The 17,521-nt window shown below is 57.7% G+C and overlaps 1 protein-coding gene across 3 annotated transcripts in view; it reads left to right on the top strand.

Moving 5' to 3' along the window:
* The window catches only part of TLN1 (talin 1), a 35,452-nt gene extending 19,607 nt beyond the window's left edge, over positions 1 to 15,845 (top strand). For 2 of the 3 annotated variants that reach the window (XM_051804417.1, XM_051804416.1), the window contains 33 exons: positions 90 to 218; positions 306 to 408; positions 481 to 689; positions 784 to 903; positions 1,047 to 1,244; positions 1,565 to 1,704; positions 1,790 to 1,883; positions 2,027 to 2,116; positions 2,292 to 2,414; positions 2,595 to 2,738; positions 3,073 to 3,234; positions 3,323 to 3,463; positions 3,708 to 3,889; positions 4,179 to 4,311; positions 4,429 to 4,530; positions 4,636 to 4,806; positions 4,967 to 5,116; positions 5,248 to 5,349; positions 5,453 to 5,572; positions 5,863 to 6,009; positions 6,889 to 7,055; positions 7,289 to 7,472; positions 7,706 to 7,831; positions 8,140 to 8,256; positions 8,452 to 8,637; positions 8,736 to 8,843; positions 11,817 to 11,922; positions 12,064 to 12,188; positions 12,483 to 12,608; positions 12,749 to 12,811; positions 13,051 to 13,233; positions 13,904 to 14,029; positions 14,637 to 15,845. In XM_051804417.1, coding sequence (XP_051660377.1) covers positions 90 to 218; positions 306 to 408; positions 481 to 689; positions 784 to 903; positions 1,047 to 1,244; positions 1,565 to 1,704; positions 1,790 to 1,883; positions 2,027 to 2,116; positions 2,292 to 2,414; positions 2,595 to 2,738; positions 3,073 to 3,234; positions 3,323 to 3,463; positions 3,708 to 3,889; positions 4,179 to 4,311; positions 4,429 to 4,530; positions 4,636 to 4,806; positions 4,967 to 5,116; positions 5,248 to 5,349; positions 5,453 to 5,572; positions 5,863 to 6,009; positions 6,889 to 7,055; positions 7,289 to 7,472; positions 7,706 to 7,831; positions 8,140 to 8,256; positions 8,452 to 8,637; positions 8,736 to 8,843; positions 11,817 to 11,922; positions 12,064 to 12,188; positions 12,483 to 12,608; positions 12,749 to 12,811; positions 13,051 to 13,233; positions 13,904 to 14,029; positions 14,637 to 14,768 — 4,509 coding nt within the window. In that variant the 3' untranslated portion in view covers positions 14,769 to 15,845. Of the gene's footprint in view, positions 1 to 89; positions 219 to 305; positions 409 to 480; positions 690 to 783; positions 904 to 1,046; positions 1,245 to 1,564; positions 1,705 to 1,789; positions 1,884 to 2,026; positions 2,117 to 2,291; positions 2,415 to 2,594; positions 2,739 to 3,072; positions 3,235 to 3,322; positions 3,464 to 3,707; positions 3,890 to 4,178; positions 4,312 to 4,428; positions 4,531 to 4,635; positions 4,807 to 4,966; positions 5,117 to 5,247; positions 5,350 to 5,452; positions 5,573 to 5,862; positions 6,010 to 6,888; positions 7,056 to 7,288; positions 7,473 to 7,705; positions 7,832 to 8,139; positions 8,320 to 8,365; positions 8,638 to 8,735; positions 8,844 to 11,816; positions 11,923 to 12,063; positions 12,189 to 12,482; positions 12,609 to 12,748; positions 12,812 to 13,050; positions 13,234 to 13,903; positions 14,030 to 14,636 lie in introns of those variants that run through there. The other variant, XM_051804418.1, reaches the window with a different exon arrangement.
* The last annotated feature ends 1,676 nt before the right edge of the window (positions 15,846 to 17,521 follow it).

The raw sequence follows: 17,521 nt of genomic DNA, 5'->3' as shown, positions 1-17,521 counted from the left end.
GGGGATAGCCCGGTGGCAGGTCGTGTTATCTGCCGCAGCCAGGTGGGCTCAGTGGTCACCTTCTCACCTTCCCTTCTGCCCCATCACAGGCTCAGGAGGCGTGTGGACCCCTGGAGATAGACTCTGCACTGGGTCTGGTGCAGAGCCTGGAGAGGGACTTGCAGGAAGCCAAGGCAGCTGCCCGCGATGGCAAGCTCAAGCCTCTGCCAGGAGAGACGGTGAGGGCACAGGAAAGGGTGGCTCAGGGTGATGCAGGGTGGACTCTGGGGCAGCTCACCAACATGTCCCAACTCATCCTCCTGCAGATGGAGAAGTGTGCCCAGGACCTGGGGAACAGCACCAAAGCCGTCAGCTCCGCCATCGCTCACCTCCTGGGAGAGGTGGCCCAGGGCAATGAGAACTACACAGGTACTGGCCTCAGCAGCAGGGCTGGAAGAGGGGGCACTGAGCTGACGGGCACTGACCTCTCCATCCCCACAGGAATCGCTGCCCGGGAAGTGGCCCAGGCCCTGCGCTCGCTCAGCCAGGCTGCCCGTGGTGTGGCGGCCAACACCTCCAACCCTCAGGCACAGAATGCCATGCTGGAGTGTGCCAGCGACGTCATGGATAAAGCCAACAACCTCATCGAGGAGGCGCGAAAGGCAGTGGCCAAGCCTGGTGACCCAGAGAGCCAGCAGCGCCTGGCCCAGGTGGGGAGAGCGGGTACCCCGGTGTGCCCTGTCAGGCTGTGGAAAGGATGTGAGGCTGGCTGGGAGATGGTGACCAGTCTTTGCTTCTCTGCAGGTGGCCAAGGCAGTGTCACAGGCCCTGAACCGCTGCGTTAACTGCCTGCCAGGGCAGCGTGACGTGGATGCTGCCATCCGCATGGTGGGAGAGGCCAGCAAGAGGCTGCTCGCGGATTCGGTGAGCCAAAGGGGGAAGTCTTGTGATGCAAGGCAGTCCAACTGCATCAGATTCCTCTAAGCATATCCCCAAGCATGTACCATATTTTCAGCCTCCACCTCCATTCACCTTGCTGCCCCTCCTAACCGTTTGCCTCCTTCCAGTTTCCTCCCAGCACCAAGAGCTTCCAGGAGGCACAGAGCCAGCTGAACCAGGCAGCTGCGGGGCTCAACCAGTCTGCCAACGAGCTGGTACAGGCATCACGTGGCACCCCTCAAGACCTGGCCAAGTCCTCTGGCAAATTTGGGCAGGACTTCAATGAGTTCCTGCAGGCAGGAGTGGAGATGGCCGGCCAGTCCCCGGTGAGAGTAAATGCCTGTTGTGGTGTCCTGGGTATAGTGAGAGGTTTGGGATGCCTGAGGAGGTGGCTGACCACAGGCAGGGAGGCCAGGCAGTGGTGGTTAGTGTGGCTGTGGCCAACGCAGTTGGTGGGATGGGGTCTGGAGCTGTGCAAAACCACAGCAGCAGGGAGAAGGTGGCTTGAGTTGGTTCAGTGAGAATTGCTGTTGGTGAAGAAGTTGGGTGAAAGGAACTGGCTCAGCTTGAAAATCACCAGAGAAGATCCAGGGTGGGTATGGACTTTGGAAACCTGCTGCAGATAACACTTCTTGGCTCCTTGCAGAATAAGGAAGACCAGGCACAGGTGGTGTCGAACTTGAAGAGCATCTCCATGTCCTCCAGCAAGCTGCTGCTGGCTGCAAAGGCTCTCTCTGCTGACCCTGCAGCCCCCAACCTCAAGAATCAGCTGGCAGCAGCGGCACGGTAGGAGGAACTGCTGGTCATAGCAGTGAGCCTAGGTGGTGAGGCAGGCATTGATCCATGTGTCTTTTTCTCATGTCCCTGGCAGGGCTGTGACCGACAGCATTAACCAGCTGATCACCATGTGCACCCAGCAGGCCCCAGGCCAGAAGGAGTGTGACAATGCCCTGCGGGAGCTGGAGGTGAGAAGCCACGTCTTGACAAGACAGTGGAGAGGCTGAGATGGGGGGAGGGAGGAGCGCTGCAAGGGGCAGGAGGGAGCAAAGAGGAGTGCAAGTGAAGGATGCAGAACCTTCCTCTGGATGTGACACCCTTATCCCTGCAGACGGTGAAGGAGCTGTTGGAGAACCCCACCCAGACTGTCAATGACATGTCCTACTTCAACTGCCTCGACAGCGTCATGGAGAACTCCAAGGTGAGCCCTGATGTAGGAATGGAAGTTTGAGGAAAGACAAGAGGATTTGGGAAGGATGTGGGCGCAAAGGGAAGGTGGTTCCTCCTCCACTGACAAAGCACAGTGAGCTCTGATCCTGGGAGCACCGTGGTAGCAGCGGATGGTGTCCATAACCAGTGTGTGGTGTGTCCTGCAGGTGCTGGGTGAGTCCATGGCTGGCATCTCCCAGAATGCCAAGAACAGCAAACTGCCTGAGTTTGGGGATTCCATCAGTGCCGCCTCCAAAGCTCTTTGTGGGCTGACAGAGGCAGCTGCCCAGGTAAGACACACTCAGTCCTGAGCATTACCCCAGGTGCACAGTTGCCATATGCACCCCACCCCTGCCCTTCCAAGCCTGTCCCCATGGGACAGTGCTGCCAGGCTCCTCTGCAGCCTATGCCTGCTCTGAGCTCCCCTGCTCTGTGCAGGCTCTCTCTCACCACCTCTGTCATGCTCTTAGGCTGCCTACCTTGTGGGAGTGTCAGACCCCAATAGCCAGGCTGGACAGCAGGGCTTGGTAGACCCCACTCAGTTTGCCAGAGCTAACCAAGCCATCCAAATGGCCTGCCAGAACCTGGTGGACCCTGCCTGCACCCAGTCCCAGGTGAGTGTGGGGTGGGGCACAATTACAGGCATTTTCTTGCACGAAAAGAAATTGTATGTCTAGTTGGAAGAGCTGCGTCCCAAGAGTTAGCCAAGGTGGTGGCTGGTGTCTCATCAGGCCCCATCAACTGCACTAGGAACCAGCTGGCAACTTCAGTGCAATGGTGACAGTCCAGATGCAGGGCTCTGTGGGCGTACAGGACCTTGGTGATCCTTCTTGAGTCTCAGGAGAGACTCCTGTCATCACTAGTGCCCCATATAGGGTGGGCGGGAACAAAGAATTGTGGGGGTAGGGGGTCATGGTGGATCCTGCCTTACTCTGCTTTCCCCTGCAGGTGCTGTCAGCAGCCACCATTGTAGCAAAACACACCTCAGCCCTGTGCAACACGTGCCGCCTGGCCTCCTCCCGCACCGCCAACCCCGTGGCCAAGCGCCAGTTCGTCCAGTCGGCCAAGGAGGTGGCCAACAGCACAGCTAACCTGGTGAAAACCATCAAGGTGCGGTTTCCCTTCTGAGGCACTATGGTGGGGATGGGAGTTAGGGCGCAGTGGGGGTTGGATAACTGCTCTCGTCTCTCCACACCAGGCCCTGGATGGCGAGTTCAATGAGGAGAACCGGGAGCGGTGCCGTGCTGCCACCGCCCCTCTCATAGAGGCTGTGGATAACCTGACAGCCTTCGCCTCCAACCCAGAGTTCGCCACCGTTCCTGCCCAAATCAGCCCAGAGGTGGGATACTGCAGGGAAAGGGAGGATATGGCCTGCCTGTGACGGGCTGCTGTAGGGTAGAGAGGAGTTGTGCCTTCCCCGAACTTGGGATGGAGTCCCAGTGTGGGGCTGGTGCACTGAGGGGTTGCAATTGGGAAGGTTTTCAGCAAGCCTTGGCCTTCAAGGAGCTGGTCCAGGGTAAGAGTCACGGGAGACTTCCCATGCACGGTCCCTTACCTCACCATCCCATTGTCTCCCTGTGCAGGGGCGCAGAGCCATGGAGCCCATTGTGTCTTCAGCCAAGACCATGCTAGAGAGCTCCGCCGGCCTCATCCAGACTGCCCGTTCTCTGGCTGTCAATCCCAAGGACCCACCGCAGTGGTCAGTGCTGGCTGGACACTCACGCACTGTCTCAGACTCCATCAAGAAGCTGATCACCAACATGAGGTGAGCAGAGTCGTGAGTGAGCATTCCTGAGGATGTTTTGGCTCATCATCTCCTTGGCCACTGCTGGTGGGGGGAGGCCAAGGGATGGGATTTTGTCCTGCCTGGGAGCTGCTCCTCCAATTCTCACACAGGTTGATGGGAACACATGCTGCTGTGCCCAGGCTATTATCACAGTGGGTTGCCCCAAAGCCCAGGAGAGGGGTCCTGCCCCTCAGCAGCACCAGCTGAGGCTTGGGGCAAAGGTATGGCATAGCACCTGCAGCACTTGCCTGATCCATCTGTCACACAGGGACAAAGCTCCAGGACAGCGCGAGTGTGACGAGGCCATTGAGGTCCTGAACAGATGCATGCGGGAGGTGGACCAGGCCTCCCTTGCTGCCATCAGCCAGCAGCTGGCCCCCCGAGAAGATATCTCCCAGGAGGTGGGTCAGGGACATGCTGTAGCAAACCTAATGCGGTGGGCGCCCTTTCCCCGCCTCTCAGCAGCATGCAGACCGCAGCCCTGCTGCAGCCTCACACAACACCCTCTCTTTGCACAGGCTTTGCACAACCAGATGATCACAGCTGTCCAGGAGATCAGCAACCTGATCGAGCCTGTGGCCAGTGCAGCGCGAGCCGAGGCATCGCAGCTGGGGCACAAGGTAACCGGGGTGTGGAGGCTGACAAGGCACTTGGTGCATGGGGAGGGGAGGTACGAGGCAGCTGGGGCTTGAAACTGCTGTTGCTAAAGCTACTCTTCTCTATAGGTATCTCAGATGGCTCAATATTTTGAGCCTCTCATTATGGCAGCCATTGGCGCTGCCTCCAAAACGCCCAACCACCAGCAGCAGATGAACCTCCTGGACCAGACCAAAACACTGGCTGAATCCGCCCTGCAGATGCTGTACACAGCCAAGGAGGCTGGTGGGAACCCCAAGGTGAGCATGGGCCTGTGAGGGACATGTCTTAGTGGTGAGGGATCCTTTTGGGGCACATGGTGCACATGCATGTACCAGACGTGAAAACCCCAGGGTGAGTGTGCATCATCCCTGTTGGGAGGGGAGCCTTACCTTACCTCACTCTGGCTCATCCTTGCAGCAAGCTGCTCACACCCAGGAGGCTCTGGAAGAGGCTGTGCAGATGATGAAGGAAGCAGTGGAGGACCTGACCACCACCCTGAATGAGGCAGCCAGTGCTGCAGGTGTTGTAGGAGGCATGGTGGACTCCATTACCCAAGCCATCAACCAGGTGAGGGGAGCATAGAGAGGACCTGGCCAAGGCTGGGGTGGGGGAGAGAGGAAGAGTAAGGGTCAAACCTTACAAGGCAAAGACCTTGTAAGCCAGAGCTGGAGTCAGAATCTCCTGATGGTCTCTTGCAGCTGGACGAGGGGCCCATGGGTGAGCCAGAGGGCACCTTTGTGGACTACCAGACCACAATGGTGAAGACAGCCAAGGCCATCGCTGTGACTGTGCAGGAGATGGTGGGTGCAAACAAGCCTGTCATCGCAGAATGCACTGCCTGCCACCCAGACAGGCAACCACCCTCCTTACCTTGTCCAACTCTTGCTCTGCTTCCATCAACAGGTCACCAAATCCACCACCAACCCAGATGAGCTGGGCACACTGGCCAATCAACTCACCAATGACTATGGGCAGCTGGCACAAGAGGCCAAGCCGGCTGCTCTCACTGCCGAGAACGAGGAGGTGCGAGCATGGGGGGTTGCTGGAATGTGGTGTGAGGCAGAGCAGGAGCTGCTGGGGTGTGAGAACAGAGGATAGAGACACTTGAACCTCCCATCAGAGCTGGGGGCGGCAGCATTCACACCTCCCCTGAAACATAGTGTGGAAACATGGAGCAAAGCCGTGTTTCCGTTTTCTGACTCCTGAGTGGGAGGATTGGGAAAGAGGAGCTGGGTGGCTGGTGGTTCCCAGCGGGTATCACAGATGCAGGGATAAGTTCCCTGCTTACTCTGTCATGCACACGTTCCTCCCAGATTGGCTCCCACATCAAGCGCCGGGTGCAGGAGCTGGGCCACGGCTGTGCCGCCCTGGTCACCAAGGCTGGAGCCCTGCAGTGCAGCCCCAGCGACGCCTACACCAAGAAGGAGCTGATAGAGAGTGCACGCAAGGTTTCCGAGAAGGTAGGTGGTCCAGAGGGAGGGGTGGCAGCGTGGTGAGTTGGGAGGGATGCTAGATTGAGCCCTGTGGCCTTGGAGCCACCATGCTAGGTTCTCCCATGGTCCTGTTGGCTTCTGCTGGCTCTCAGCCATGCTTGCCCTGCCCAGCTGATGGGGTGAAGGATGGATCCCCCTCTGCAGGCACCATAAAAGCAGCTGGTGCTTGTGATGGGTGAGGTGTCCAGGTGCTGCTGACGTGCTGATGGCTGCCTGCCAGGAGAGTCTGATCTACACACTGGTGACAGCCCAGGGCTCTCCAAATCAGTGTTGGACAAAGCGTTTGTTGTGTCTCCAGCCAAGCTTGCAGCTTGTGCATTGTGTCCAGCAGTCAATCTAAAGAGCACTCTTCTGAATAACAGATGAAAACGTAGCTTAAAATCTCTAGTTGATAGAGTAGCAGTGCTTGTAAGCAAAATCACAAAAGCAAAACAAACACTTGTCTATCATGCCTGGCACATGTCTGCATGCTCAGGGCATCCTGCAGGTCCTTCCTCTCCACAACTGCTTTCCATTAGGAAGCTTGTTCTCCTGTGAGTGCTTGCCCAAGTACAGAAAATGAGTTTAACAGCTAAAGAAGAAACAAGTTGTGTTGTTCTGATGCCTGTTATGCAAATTTTACTCGTTTGAAAGCTACCAGAGTCCAGTATCTCCTGGACCAGCAAACACGATAGGTGCAAGGTAAAAATAAATAACTGGAAGCTAAGAAGGGGTGCCCAGATCAAACATTCCCAGTTTTTCTCCTTGGTATGGAGTGACTCCGTCCTGGGAGGTGTTGAAGGTGTGTGTGGTGAGGGTTCCCTGAACCTGCTCTGCTCCCCCAGTCACTCTACTCGTACCCCACAGGTTTCTCACGTGCTGGCAGCTCTTCAGGCTGGGAACCGTGGGACACAAGCCTGCATCACAGCAGCCAGTGCTGTCTCTGGCATCATTGCTGACCTTGACACCACCATCATGTTTGCTACAGCAGGAACCCTCAACCGGGAGAACTCAGAGACCTTCGCTGACCACAGGTACGTGAGCGCCTTGTTCAGCCTCTGCTCAGCCAGAGACCTCCCATCAGGCTCTGTCCTGTGATCTCCTGTATTTCTGAGTTGTGGACCAGCCCCAAGGAGAGCTCCAAGCTCAGGTCATGCTGGCTCTGTTTCCCCTCCAGTTTGTACATATAAAATGCAAGATCCACAGTCTCTCTGTCCCCAAGGACCATGTGTGCAGTTGTTCTCCCTGACTCCCTTCTTCACCCCAGGGAGGGCATCTTGAAGACAGCCAAGGCACTTGTGGAGGACACCAAGGTGTTGGTGCAGAACGCCACAGCTAGCCAGGAGAAGCTAGCCCAGGCTGCCCAGTCCTCTGTGACCACCATCACCCGCCTGGCAGAGGTGGTGAAGCTGGGTGCTGCCAGCCTGGGATCTGAAGACCCAGAAACTCAGGTAAGGAGGGGGTGTGTGGGCTGAGTTCCAGCTTGCTTGGAGGTGTTGAGGGTTGCAGGTGTCATGTGGTGATCTGGGCTGGATCCTGTGTGTTGTGGAGAGGATGGGCTGGACTTTGACTGGTGCTGGCTGAGCTGGACTCCCTCTGTGCCCTGTGGTGCCTAAATCTCTCACTGCTGAGCCACCTGAGTGTGACTGTAGCTAAACCATTCCCCTGGTCTTGCTCTCCCCAGGTGGTCTTGATCAATGCTGTGAAGGATGTGGCCAAGGCACTTGGAGACCTGATTGGTGCCACCAAGGCAGCTGCTGGCAAAGCTGGGGATGACCCTGCTGTCTACCAGCTGAAGAACTCTGCTAAGGTCTGTGCTGGGTGTGATGAGAGGGAGGGGAAGAAGCAGGAGGGCTGGAGAAAAAGCAGAAGAGTTTTCTGCCTGTCTGGGGGCAGAAGCACAACTTGGGGGCAGTCAGGACTAAAGAGGAGGAAGGGGCACATAAAAGGTGGGATACAACATGCAGAGCAGACATTGGTGGGAAAACAAGATGAGACAATGTGAGTGGAGTATGGAGACAGAACCATTTTGGACCAAACCACGAGAAAAGGACAGGTAGTGGCAGCAGGCCAGAGCTTGTGTGAGGATTCACCCGGTTCTCCTTTTTTCTTCCACAGGTTATGGTGACAAACGTCACTTCCTTGCTGAAAACAGTGAAGGCTGTTGAGGACGAGGCCACGAAGGGGACACGGGCGCTGGAGGCCACGATAGAGCACATACGCCAGGAGCTGGCCGTGAGTAACAGCCAGAGGTGGCCGTGAGTAACAGCCAGAGGTGGCTGTGAGTAACAGCCAGAGGTGGCTGTGAGTAACAGCCAGAGGTGGCCGTGAGTAACAGCCAGAGGTGGCCGTGAGTAACAGCTGCGGCACTGTGGCTGCCACCCCACTCTGCTGCTGCCCTGTGCCTCACTGCCACCTCTCCCCTCGCAGGTATTCTCCTCCCCTGTGCCTCCTGCCAAGGTCTCCACCCCAGAGGACTTCATCCGCATGACAAAAGGCATCACGATGGCCACGGCCAAAGCGGTGGCCGCTGGCAACTCCTGTCGGCAGGAGGATGTCATTGCCACGGCTAACCTGAGCCGCCGCGCCATCGCGGACATGCTGCGCGCCTGCAAGGTGGGGCAGGCAGGGGATGTGGGTCTAGCGCGAGTTTGTGGGTGGCTGTGGGTGCCAGCAGGGATGGTGCTGGATGTGTCCCTGTCTCCGGGTTTCAGGAAGCAGCCTACCACCCGGAGGTGAGTGGGGACGTGCGGCAGCGGGCGCTGCGCTTTGGCAAGGAGTGTGCCGACGGTTACCTGGAGCTGCTGGAGCACGTGCTGGTGGTGAGTGTCCCCATCCCGGTTCCCAGGGTGGGCAGAGGCTGACCAGGTATTCCCCAGATCCCCAAGGTTCTCTGGGCTCTTCACCCCCTCCCCCTGACATCTTTGCACAGCTCCCTTCACTGCTTGTGCTGGCACAGCATGTGGCTGAGCCCCTGCCATGGAAGCAGATGTCAGAGAGCTCAACAGGCTCTGAAGAAAGGTATTTGTGTAACAACAGATGGAGATTAACTGGCCATAAACAGATGGAGGCTGGAAATTCAACAACACGGTAGCAAAATCCTGTAAAAGTGCAGCTTCCAGTAAAAGTGGTGGGAGTAAAAGATTTCAGGCAGTGAGAAAATAAAGCTTATTAAGGTCACAGCAGTGTGGGAGATGGGCACGTGTGGGAGATGGGCAGGCACGTGTGGGACACAGGCAGTGCCTGCAGTGGCAGCTATTATGACTGCAAGCACCCGCTGCACTGTTGATCCAGTCTTCCTCTGACTGAGTCCTCCCAAGGACTTCAGCTGCAAGATTAGTTTACAAGAAGCAAATTAAAACTAGCAGAAAAGAAAGGTAGAAAAGATCCAGTGAGATCCTTCCAGCAGTTTGCATTCTTGGCAAGATCACAGAAGTGGAGTTGGGCACTGTGGGGATACACATACCCAGCCCATGGAGCTGTCAGATCCCTCCCTTTGTCCAGGGTCAGGACAAAGATAGAGGGCGAGTCAGCTCTGTGTCAAGGTTTCACTAAGCTGGTTAGTGAGAGTCCAGGATCACTAGATGCAAGGTGGTGGAGCCCAGACTCTGGTTTTCTGCAGGGAAAGCCCCTTTAGGCAGAGGATAACCAGCACTGGCAGCAGAAGGAGGAGGTGGGCAGGAATCAATGGCTAGAAATGGAAGCTGAGGCAGAGGAGAAGTCAAAGGGTGGTTTTATTCAAGGGAGGTAACCACTGGGGTACAGTTCCAAGGGGAGCAGTGAGTTTTCCGTCCCCTGCATCTAGATCAAATATCTATCTGGAAGATGCTTCAGGCACATGTGAATCATGGCAGCCAAGGCTGGAGTGCTGAGCAGAAATTCTCTGGCTGACCTGTTGTTAACAGATGATTAGGCTAATGACTTAGCGTGGCAGTGCCTAAGGTCAGTCTACTTGCAGGAGCACGCCATTTCCCTGTATTTTGGGTGTTGCCATCCTGCTACCATGCAACGTTTTGAGTATCATACATTGGTACATCTCTTAAAATGGTCACTGGAGGTGCATCTTAGCTCATAGCCTCCGGGGTGCCTTCAGCTCCAGACAGAGACCATTTAGCAGTTTTAAACACGTTGTCAGAGCAGACAGCAGACTTAATAATCTGGTATTTAGGCTGGATGTGCTTATGAGGACAAAGTGGCCCTCACCATGTGTCATCATCTCAGGTACTCCGAGCCACATGCAGCTGTAAAGACTGCTGGAAGGGCTCCATGCAAGTCCAGGATAAAGCCATGACTCCCCCAGCCTCCAGAGCACTCTGGTCTGGGAAGGCAGGAATGGAGCTCATGGGCCCTGTTTATCAGAGGGCAGCAGGTTCCTGGAAAGCCACAAGCAGGAAGGATCTAGGGGAGTGGGAGGGGAAATGGCAGATGGGGTGCTGCCTCATTCCCCAGCAGCAGCAAGTTCATTGCTGTACACTGTGTCCCCAAGGGAACCAGTATCTTCCATGGAGCATGAACAAGCATGGTTAAGGTTCAAGAATGAGGGATATTTGGCTCAGGCTGGGAAATGTGGCTCCCAGCAGAGGAGTGGGAAAGCCTGCATGTTTCACTGGGGAGGGGAAGGAATTTGAACCTCCATGGGGACTTGGTATTTGGTAACAATGGGTCTCTCCCTCAGAAAGCAGAGAGATCCAGTGGCTGAAAACTGCAGTGAAGCAACTCAGAGTGGGGAGAAATGAGGTGTAAAGGGGGTGAGGAGGAGAGCTCTGAGTGTATTTGGCTCCTCCAGCCATGAGAGCCTCATCCAGGTGCCTGGTCTTGCCCTGCCCTGTAAGGCTGAAGTATGAGCTGACGATGGCAGCACAGCTCCCCACCCAGAATCTCTGATCCTTCGTTGGCATCTCTCCTTTTGGCTGCCCTTCATCCCTCACCGAAAAACACCCACCTTCCCCTGCCCTCCCCGTGCCCCAGCCCCAAGCGCCCGCGTGTCCTGGCTGGGCTGTTCACTGCTTTCTTTTCTCTCTTCTCCCTCCCTCCCTGTCAGCCGGTGAGTAAGGCAACGTTGGGGTGCCTGCTGGTCTCTAACCTCAGCATGAGCCTTGCTCACGGCTTGTCTGTGTGCCCAGCCCAGTGCTGGGGTGGCACTTGGTGTGTGTCCACAGGGACCCCGTGTCCATGTGTTTGTGTGTGTGTACTCACACCTGCTCTAGCTGGTGGGCAGCTGCTGCCTGTGGGGTGCGAGTTGGGCCAGCAGTGAGCTCTGCTTGTTCGTACAGACCCCATGTGTGTGCACACATGTGCTGTGGTGTGTGCATGTGTCCCCCTGAGCTGGGTGAAGGACCCTTAAGGCACTGCCTGCCACCTTGTCCCAATGGGGCCAGTCTTCCCAGGCTGGGACGTGGCTCCAGGGTATCCCCCCTTGCCCAGCTTGTGTTTGCAGACAAATCTCCAAAATGGTGGGGTGGGGGGAAATGCTTCTGGAGCTTGAAATGATTTGCAGGAGAGAAATATTGGAGTGGGTAACTGCTGAATGCAGGAAGGCTTGTGCTGAGGGTCTTGTGTCTGCGAGATGTCCCAAAAGCTGTGGATGTGGGAAGGCCGTGGGGAAGCTCATCCCGTCGTGGGGCAGGAAGATAATAGCCAGGGTCACTCGACAAAGCATCTCAGACAGTGCCTGATGTGTACAGATGTGGGAGGGTGATGGGGGATCCCACCCTCCTGCTCTGAGGAGCACACCCCAAACAGCCCTAGGAAGTCTCCCCGTTTTCCAGGTGCTTACATCTGCTCCTTCCCCGCAGATCCTGCAGAAGCCGACTCACGAGCTGAAGCAGCAGCTGGCAGGCTACTCCAAGCGCGTGGCTAGCTCTGTCACCGAGCTCATCCAGGCAGCCGAGGCCATGAAAGGTAAGGAAAGATCCTGCTCAAAGGGGCAGGACTGAGGGCTGGGATTAGGGTGGAGGGCTCAGCAGCTGATGGAGGAGGTAGGGCGAGTCAGAAATGAGGCTGTGCACAGGTGTAACCTGCCTCGCTTCCCGGTGTTCCTAGGGACGGAGTGGGTTGACCCAGAAGACCCCACTGTCATTGCTGAGAACGAGTTGCTGGGGGCAGCAGCTGCCATTGAGGCTGCAGCCAAGAAGCTGGAGCAGCTGAAGCCAAGAGCCAAGCCCAAGGTAACAGTGCTGAGCCTTGTCTGACCCTGCTCAGCTTGAGGTGGGCTGGGGCTCTCCTGCCTGTGCTTTAGCCAGGTTTGAAGTCCCATCTGACGGCTGGCCCCTCTCTCAGTACTCCCACTGCCTCCCACATCCCCAGCTGGACCTTCCTCAGGCAGCCCACGCCCTGCTGCACCCCACAGGCCTTAATCCAGCTTTGTATGTGCCCACTCAGCCCCCTGCAGCCATCATCCTGCTCTGCTCCGTCTGTCCCAGCACCCCTGCCTAGGGCTCACACTCTGCTTTTGCCTACAGCAAGCAGACGAGAGCCTGAACTTCGAGGAACAGATCCTGGAAGCTGCCAAATCCATTGCTGCAGCCACAAGCGCCCTGGTGAAGGCAGCCTCAGCAGCCCAGCGGGAATTAGTGGCCCAAGGAAAAGTAAGGCCATAAGAGGGGAAGAAATAAGAAAATGTAGGGCTGTGGTGGGCTCTCTCTTCTCCAGGGGCTGCCTGTAACCCTCATGCCCCATGACAAGAGGCGCACAGGGTGCTAAGCCTCAATCCTCTCCTTCCTTACAGGTGGGTGCCATCCCAGCCAATGCAGTGGATGATGGACAGTGGTCCCAGGGTCTCATTTCAGCTGTGAGTATCAAGGTCACACTCAGGAGTAGAGGGGGACCTTCCTCTTGGCTCCTGCTGCAAGGACGAGGATGCTCTGCCCTTGTGCTTTTCCTCTACAGAAGAAGCAGCCATGCTTCTTGCTCCCTCTCCCCCGTGCTGAGACATGGCGTGGATGCTGGTTCTTGCCATCCCATGCCACACAACCTCCTTGGGGCCGATTAGGGCTCCTGTACCCCCCCTGACAGCCTCTCTTCCCACAGGCACGCATGGTGGCTGCTGCCACCAACAACCTGTGTGAGGCTGCCAACGCAGCGGTGCAGGGCCATGCCAGCGAGGAGAAGCTCATCTCGTCCGCCAAGCAGGTGGCTGCCTCCACAGCCCAGCTCCTGGTGGCCTGCAAGGTGAAGGCTGACCATGACTCAGAGGCCATGAAGCGGCTCCAGGTGAGTCCCAGGGCTGCCCCTCCAGCCCCACCTGCCTCCTCCCAGTTGCTTGAGGGATGGATGTGAGTGGACTGTGGGTGCTCTCCAGGGCTTGTGCTCCCTGCCTGTGTGCCATCAGCAGGGAGTTCATAGGCTCCAGGTTGCTTGGACTTGACTGCTGGCTGCATACTAGGTGTGTGAGTGGTGCTGGGCTGCTCGACCTGGCAGCATTCAGGGATGATGAACTGGCACAGGAATGCCTGAAGTGGGTGCACTGCATCACTGGCATTTGAGAGGTTAATGTTTGGGGGGCATGTTTTGTAGCACCCTTAATTGTCAGAGGCCATGGCACAAAAGAGGTTAATGCCCATCCATTTTGGGGTTAACATGGGGTCTCAGCACCTCTGGGGCCAAGGGCTGGGGAGAGTCAGTAGGGCTGCCTACCAGTCCCTGCCCCACTGCTCGGACAAGAGCCAGAGCCTGGCTGGGAGCAGCAGAGCCTGAAATGGTCATGAGCGGGTGGCAAGGCAGCGAGCCATGTAAAGGAATCCCTGCCTGCAGCTCCCAGCACTCTTGGCTGCCTGTCCTGCCTGTTGGCCCAGCCTGGGGCAGGGGTTCCTTCACACCCCCGGGCAGCAGTCATACCCTGGGGCTGTGATTTATGCTGACACTCCCCACTTCCCTGCTGCAGGCCGCCGGCAATGCTGTCAAGAGAGCGTCGGACAATCTGGTGAAGGCAGCTCAGAAGGCAGCTGCCTTCCAGGACCACGATGAAACGGTGGTGGTGAAGGAGAAGATGGTTGGGGGAATTGCACAGGTGAGGAACAGGGCTGCTCCAGTGGGGCAGGAGCAGCTCTGGGTGCCACCACAAGCTGTGTGTGCCTGTCTCAGGAGTGTGTCCTGCCATGGGTCACATCTCCAGAGAGCCTCACAAAGATGCTGTGGATGTACCCATCCCGCCCAGCACCCAAACAATTGTCCTGCCATGAGTCCTTCACCTTGTCCTGCCACAAGTAGCAGTGGGGGATGGTGCACACTCCTTGGAGTGTAATGCCCTGGGTTCTCCTTGTGCAGCACTGACACTATCCCAGTGTCTGTGACACACATGTGAAAGACAGAGCATTGAGTAAGGAATGAGACCTGCCTGGTATTGGGTGCCACAGGTCCCAGTGCTGCCTCTGTGCAGCTGAGATCCGCTACAGGGCACATGGGGCTGAGCCCTGGAAGCCGTGCTTTTCTGTTTATCTCTGGAGTACCATGCTCCCACCCCAGGGACAACAGCCCTCATGCCCAAGGAGGCTGTGGCTGTGATGGGAGGGAAGCAGCAGCCAGAGAACCTGGCTCAGGGGTTGGCATGGCTGGAGCAGAAGCTCCAACCATCCCTGTGGGAGGGCAGCTGTGACCCCAGGGCTCTCTCCCGTCAGATCATCGCTGCCCAGGAGGAGATGCTGCGCAAGGAGCGGGAGCTGGAGGAAGCGCGGAAGAAGCTGGCGATGATCCGGCAGCAGCAGTACAAGTTCCTGCCCTCGGAGCTGCGGGACGAGGAGCAGAACTGAGCCGCACGCCCTCCTGCCCACTGCACAGACTGCTGCCCGCCCGCCTGCCCGCTCCTATTTAAGACGACCCGCCTCAAGCGGAGGGCTGCCTGGGCTAGACCAGAGCTCTGCCCACACCCACAGTGACGGGACTAACCCAGCTGCCCCTCCAAGCTGGCGCCGCACCAGCAACTCCGCTTCGCTGCCCAGCCCACCTTCCTATGCACACCCAAGGCACAATCAGAGCGCTCGGAGGGACTCGGTTGGGGTGGGAGCCGGGGCTGCACTGGCTCAGGGCTCACCTGCCAGCCCCGGGGTTTGGGCCCACAGAGCTCTCCACTGCAAGGGGATATTTACTTGTGCCTTCCTCATTCCCACTCGTGCCCCTTTCCTCTCTCTCCTCCGCGCGGGACGGGGAGCGGCAGGGGGCTGGCCCTCTCCTGTGCGATGGCGTGCAGGGAGCAGCATGGTCCCTCGCTGAGCTCTCGTGCGGAGCTGCCTTTCACCTCCAATGCCTTATTGTTGGCTGAACCTTCCTCTTCAGTTTCCCTGGGAGGCACGGAGGCTCCCCCACGAGCATCCTCTTCGGCCCGGGCCCCTCTGGGGTGCAGCAGGGCTGGAAGCCACAGTGCCTCTGCTCAGGATGGGGGGTGATGCGATGAGTTCACCCCCAGAGCTGTTCTCTGCCTTCCCGCGGAGCTTCTCCCCGCCCGCGGCCCCAGCCAGCTCTGCCTTCCTTCTTCCCAAGTGCCTGCATTGTTTTCCAAGATCTACAGTATTTTTGTAACTTTTCCATTTCTCTAGTATTGAGCCTGCAGCTTTCAAAGTTCATATATTTCCCTGCCAGCTTGTGCCCTGCCCACTAACACCAGCTCTCGCCGGGGTCCTGTAGCCCAGTATCCCACCCCTCCTCGGCTCTGGGACCCCCGTCCCTTTCCCTTTGCACTTGCTGAGGCTTCTCTCACTATTTTGATACTTTAAGCATCCCATATTAAACACTGAAGGAAACCAGCTCCCCCCAAGCCTCCGGGGTGGGGTGGGGGATGCCGATGTCTCCTCGGAAAGATGCATTCATCAATAAAATCTGGTTTTCCTGCATTATTGCCAGCTGGGTATGAACGAGACCCCCCAGGAGACGGGAAGAGCAGGGGGGCCACGGGCGCTTGCCCTCATAGCAAAGGCAGGGGGGAGTGTACCACGGGTGCTTATACAGCATGGAAAATATTTGAGGCACGTCCAGCCCCAGGCACCCGGCAGGCTGGACCCCCGCTGCCAGCCATGTGCCGGCCTCGCAGGTGCTGCCGGGGGGCCACCACCACAGGAGGGGGCCCTGGGGATTTTGTTTCTGGGGGATTTGGGCTTCAGGGAAGGCAGGGGGGTGGGGGAAGTATGTGTGAGTGGAGCTGGGCTTCTGGCCCCATTCCTGCTGCCAGCCGAGTATACCCCTGGGTAGGGTGCTACAGGGGTGCAGGTGGGGGACCCCCAGCCCCCAGTCACTAGTGGACCAGTCTTTGGGCCTCCACTGGCAAGGCAGAAGTCTTTGGGCCTCCACTGGCAAGGCAGCGGTCTTTGGCATGGTGTGGATCTGGGAATGTGGCTGGAGCCCTCCCGGCTGCCGGCGCTGAGCTCACGCCCCGAAATAGCCCCCCGGGGCCAACCTGTGCGGGCAGCAGCTGCCCCAGCGTGTCCCCACCTGTTCCCACCCCATCACTCAGCAGAGATTTGGGGGGCCTGTGTGGTGGCGGGGCAGGCAGGGATGCTGTGGGGTGCAGGGGGGATGTGGGCAGGGTGGCACATGTCCCCTGCCTCTGGGACCTGTTCCTGGCAGTGTGAGCCACAGGCATCATCAGTGGCAAGGGCAGCATCCTGCAGTATCTCAGCCAGTGACCCCTGTCTCCTTGTGGGCACGTCCCTGGGGGTGTGGAGGGGCTGTTCCCCACCGAGACACTCAACCCTGGCCAGGCTCCAAGGTGGATTTGTGGCTCTCACAGGCATCCCAGTCCTCCCAGCTGTCCCCTGACAATCTGTGATGGCCTGACCCGGCAACAGGCTCTCACCCAGGTACTAGCTGGGCATGGGGCCCTTCTGAGCAGCCAGCAAGGACACGGGGCACAGCATGGCAGCAGCCCCAGCCTCATCCTCACATCCTGGGGTCAAGGGAGCTCCAGCACCACCAGCACAGGGCTGCAGGGACATCCTCTGCCTTTTCCTCCAGTTTGGGTGCAAGCAAGGGGTGGTGGCACAAACACCAGGGGAGGGACATGGGGTGTGATTAACCCCCCATCCTCTAAATCTCACACATCAGTTAAGGGGTTATTTTGGTAGGCAGGTTAAGGCAAGGACATGCAGAAGTTTGGAGCTGGGATGACAGTCATGAGGTGCCAGAGCCTCTGCAGGAACCCAAATCCAGCTAAGTTGAAGGTGAACGGGGAAGCCATGTCCCAACTTCCTGGGGAGCCCAGGAATGGGGTGAGAGGCTGCAGCATGGATTGCACCTGGGAAGGTCCCATTAGTTTTCAGGACAAGCCTTTCCTTGGGAGTAAGGTCAGACTGTAGAGTGAAAAACGGAGGGTATCATCATCCTTGGAGACCTTAGCCCAGGCCAAGCCTGGGCATGGGGCAGCAATGGAAGGGATGTGCACCCACACCCCTCTGCACATTCTTGTCCCAGAGGTTACCCCAGAGGATGGGCTTAAGGGCCTCTACACCTGGATGGTTCCAGTTGTGCCATCAGACACCTGGAGCAAAGGGAAGGGGGCAGCAAGGGAAAACAG

Source organism: Manacus candei, unplaced genomic scaffold (assembly GCF_025592945.1).
Source record: "Manacus candei isolate 608988 ecotype Guabito, Panama unplaced genomic scaffold, ASM2559294v1 h1tg000061l, whole genome shotgun sequence".
Taxonomy (NCBI): domain Eukaryota; kingdom Metazoa; phylum Chordata; class Aves; order Passeriformes; family Pipridae; genus Manacus; species Manacus candei.
The sequence above is the reverse complement of the archived record's forward strand: the minus strand, read 5'-3'. Positions and strand labels throughout refer to the sequence as shown.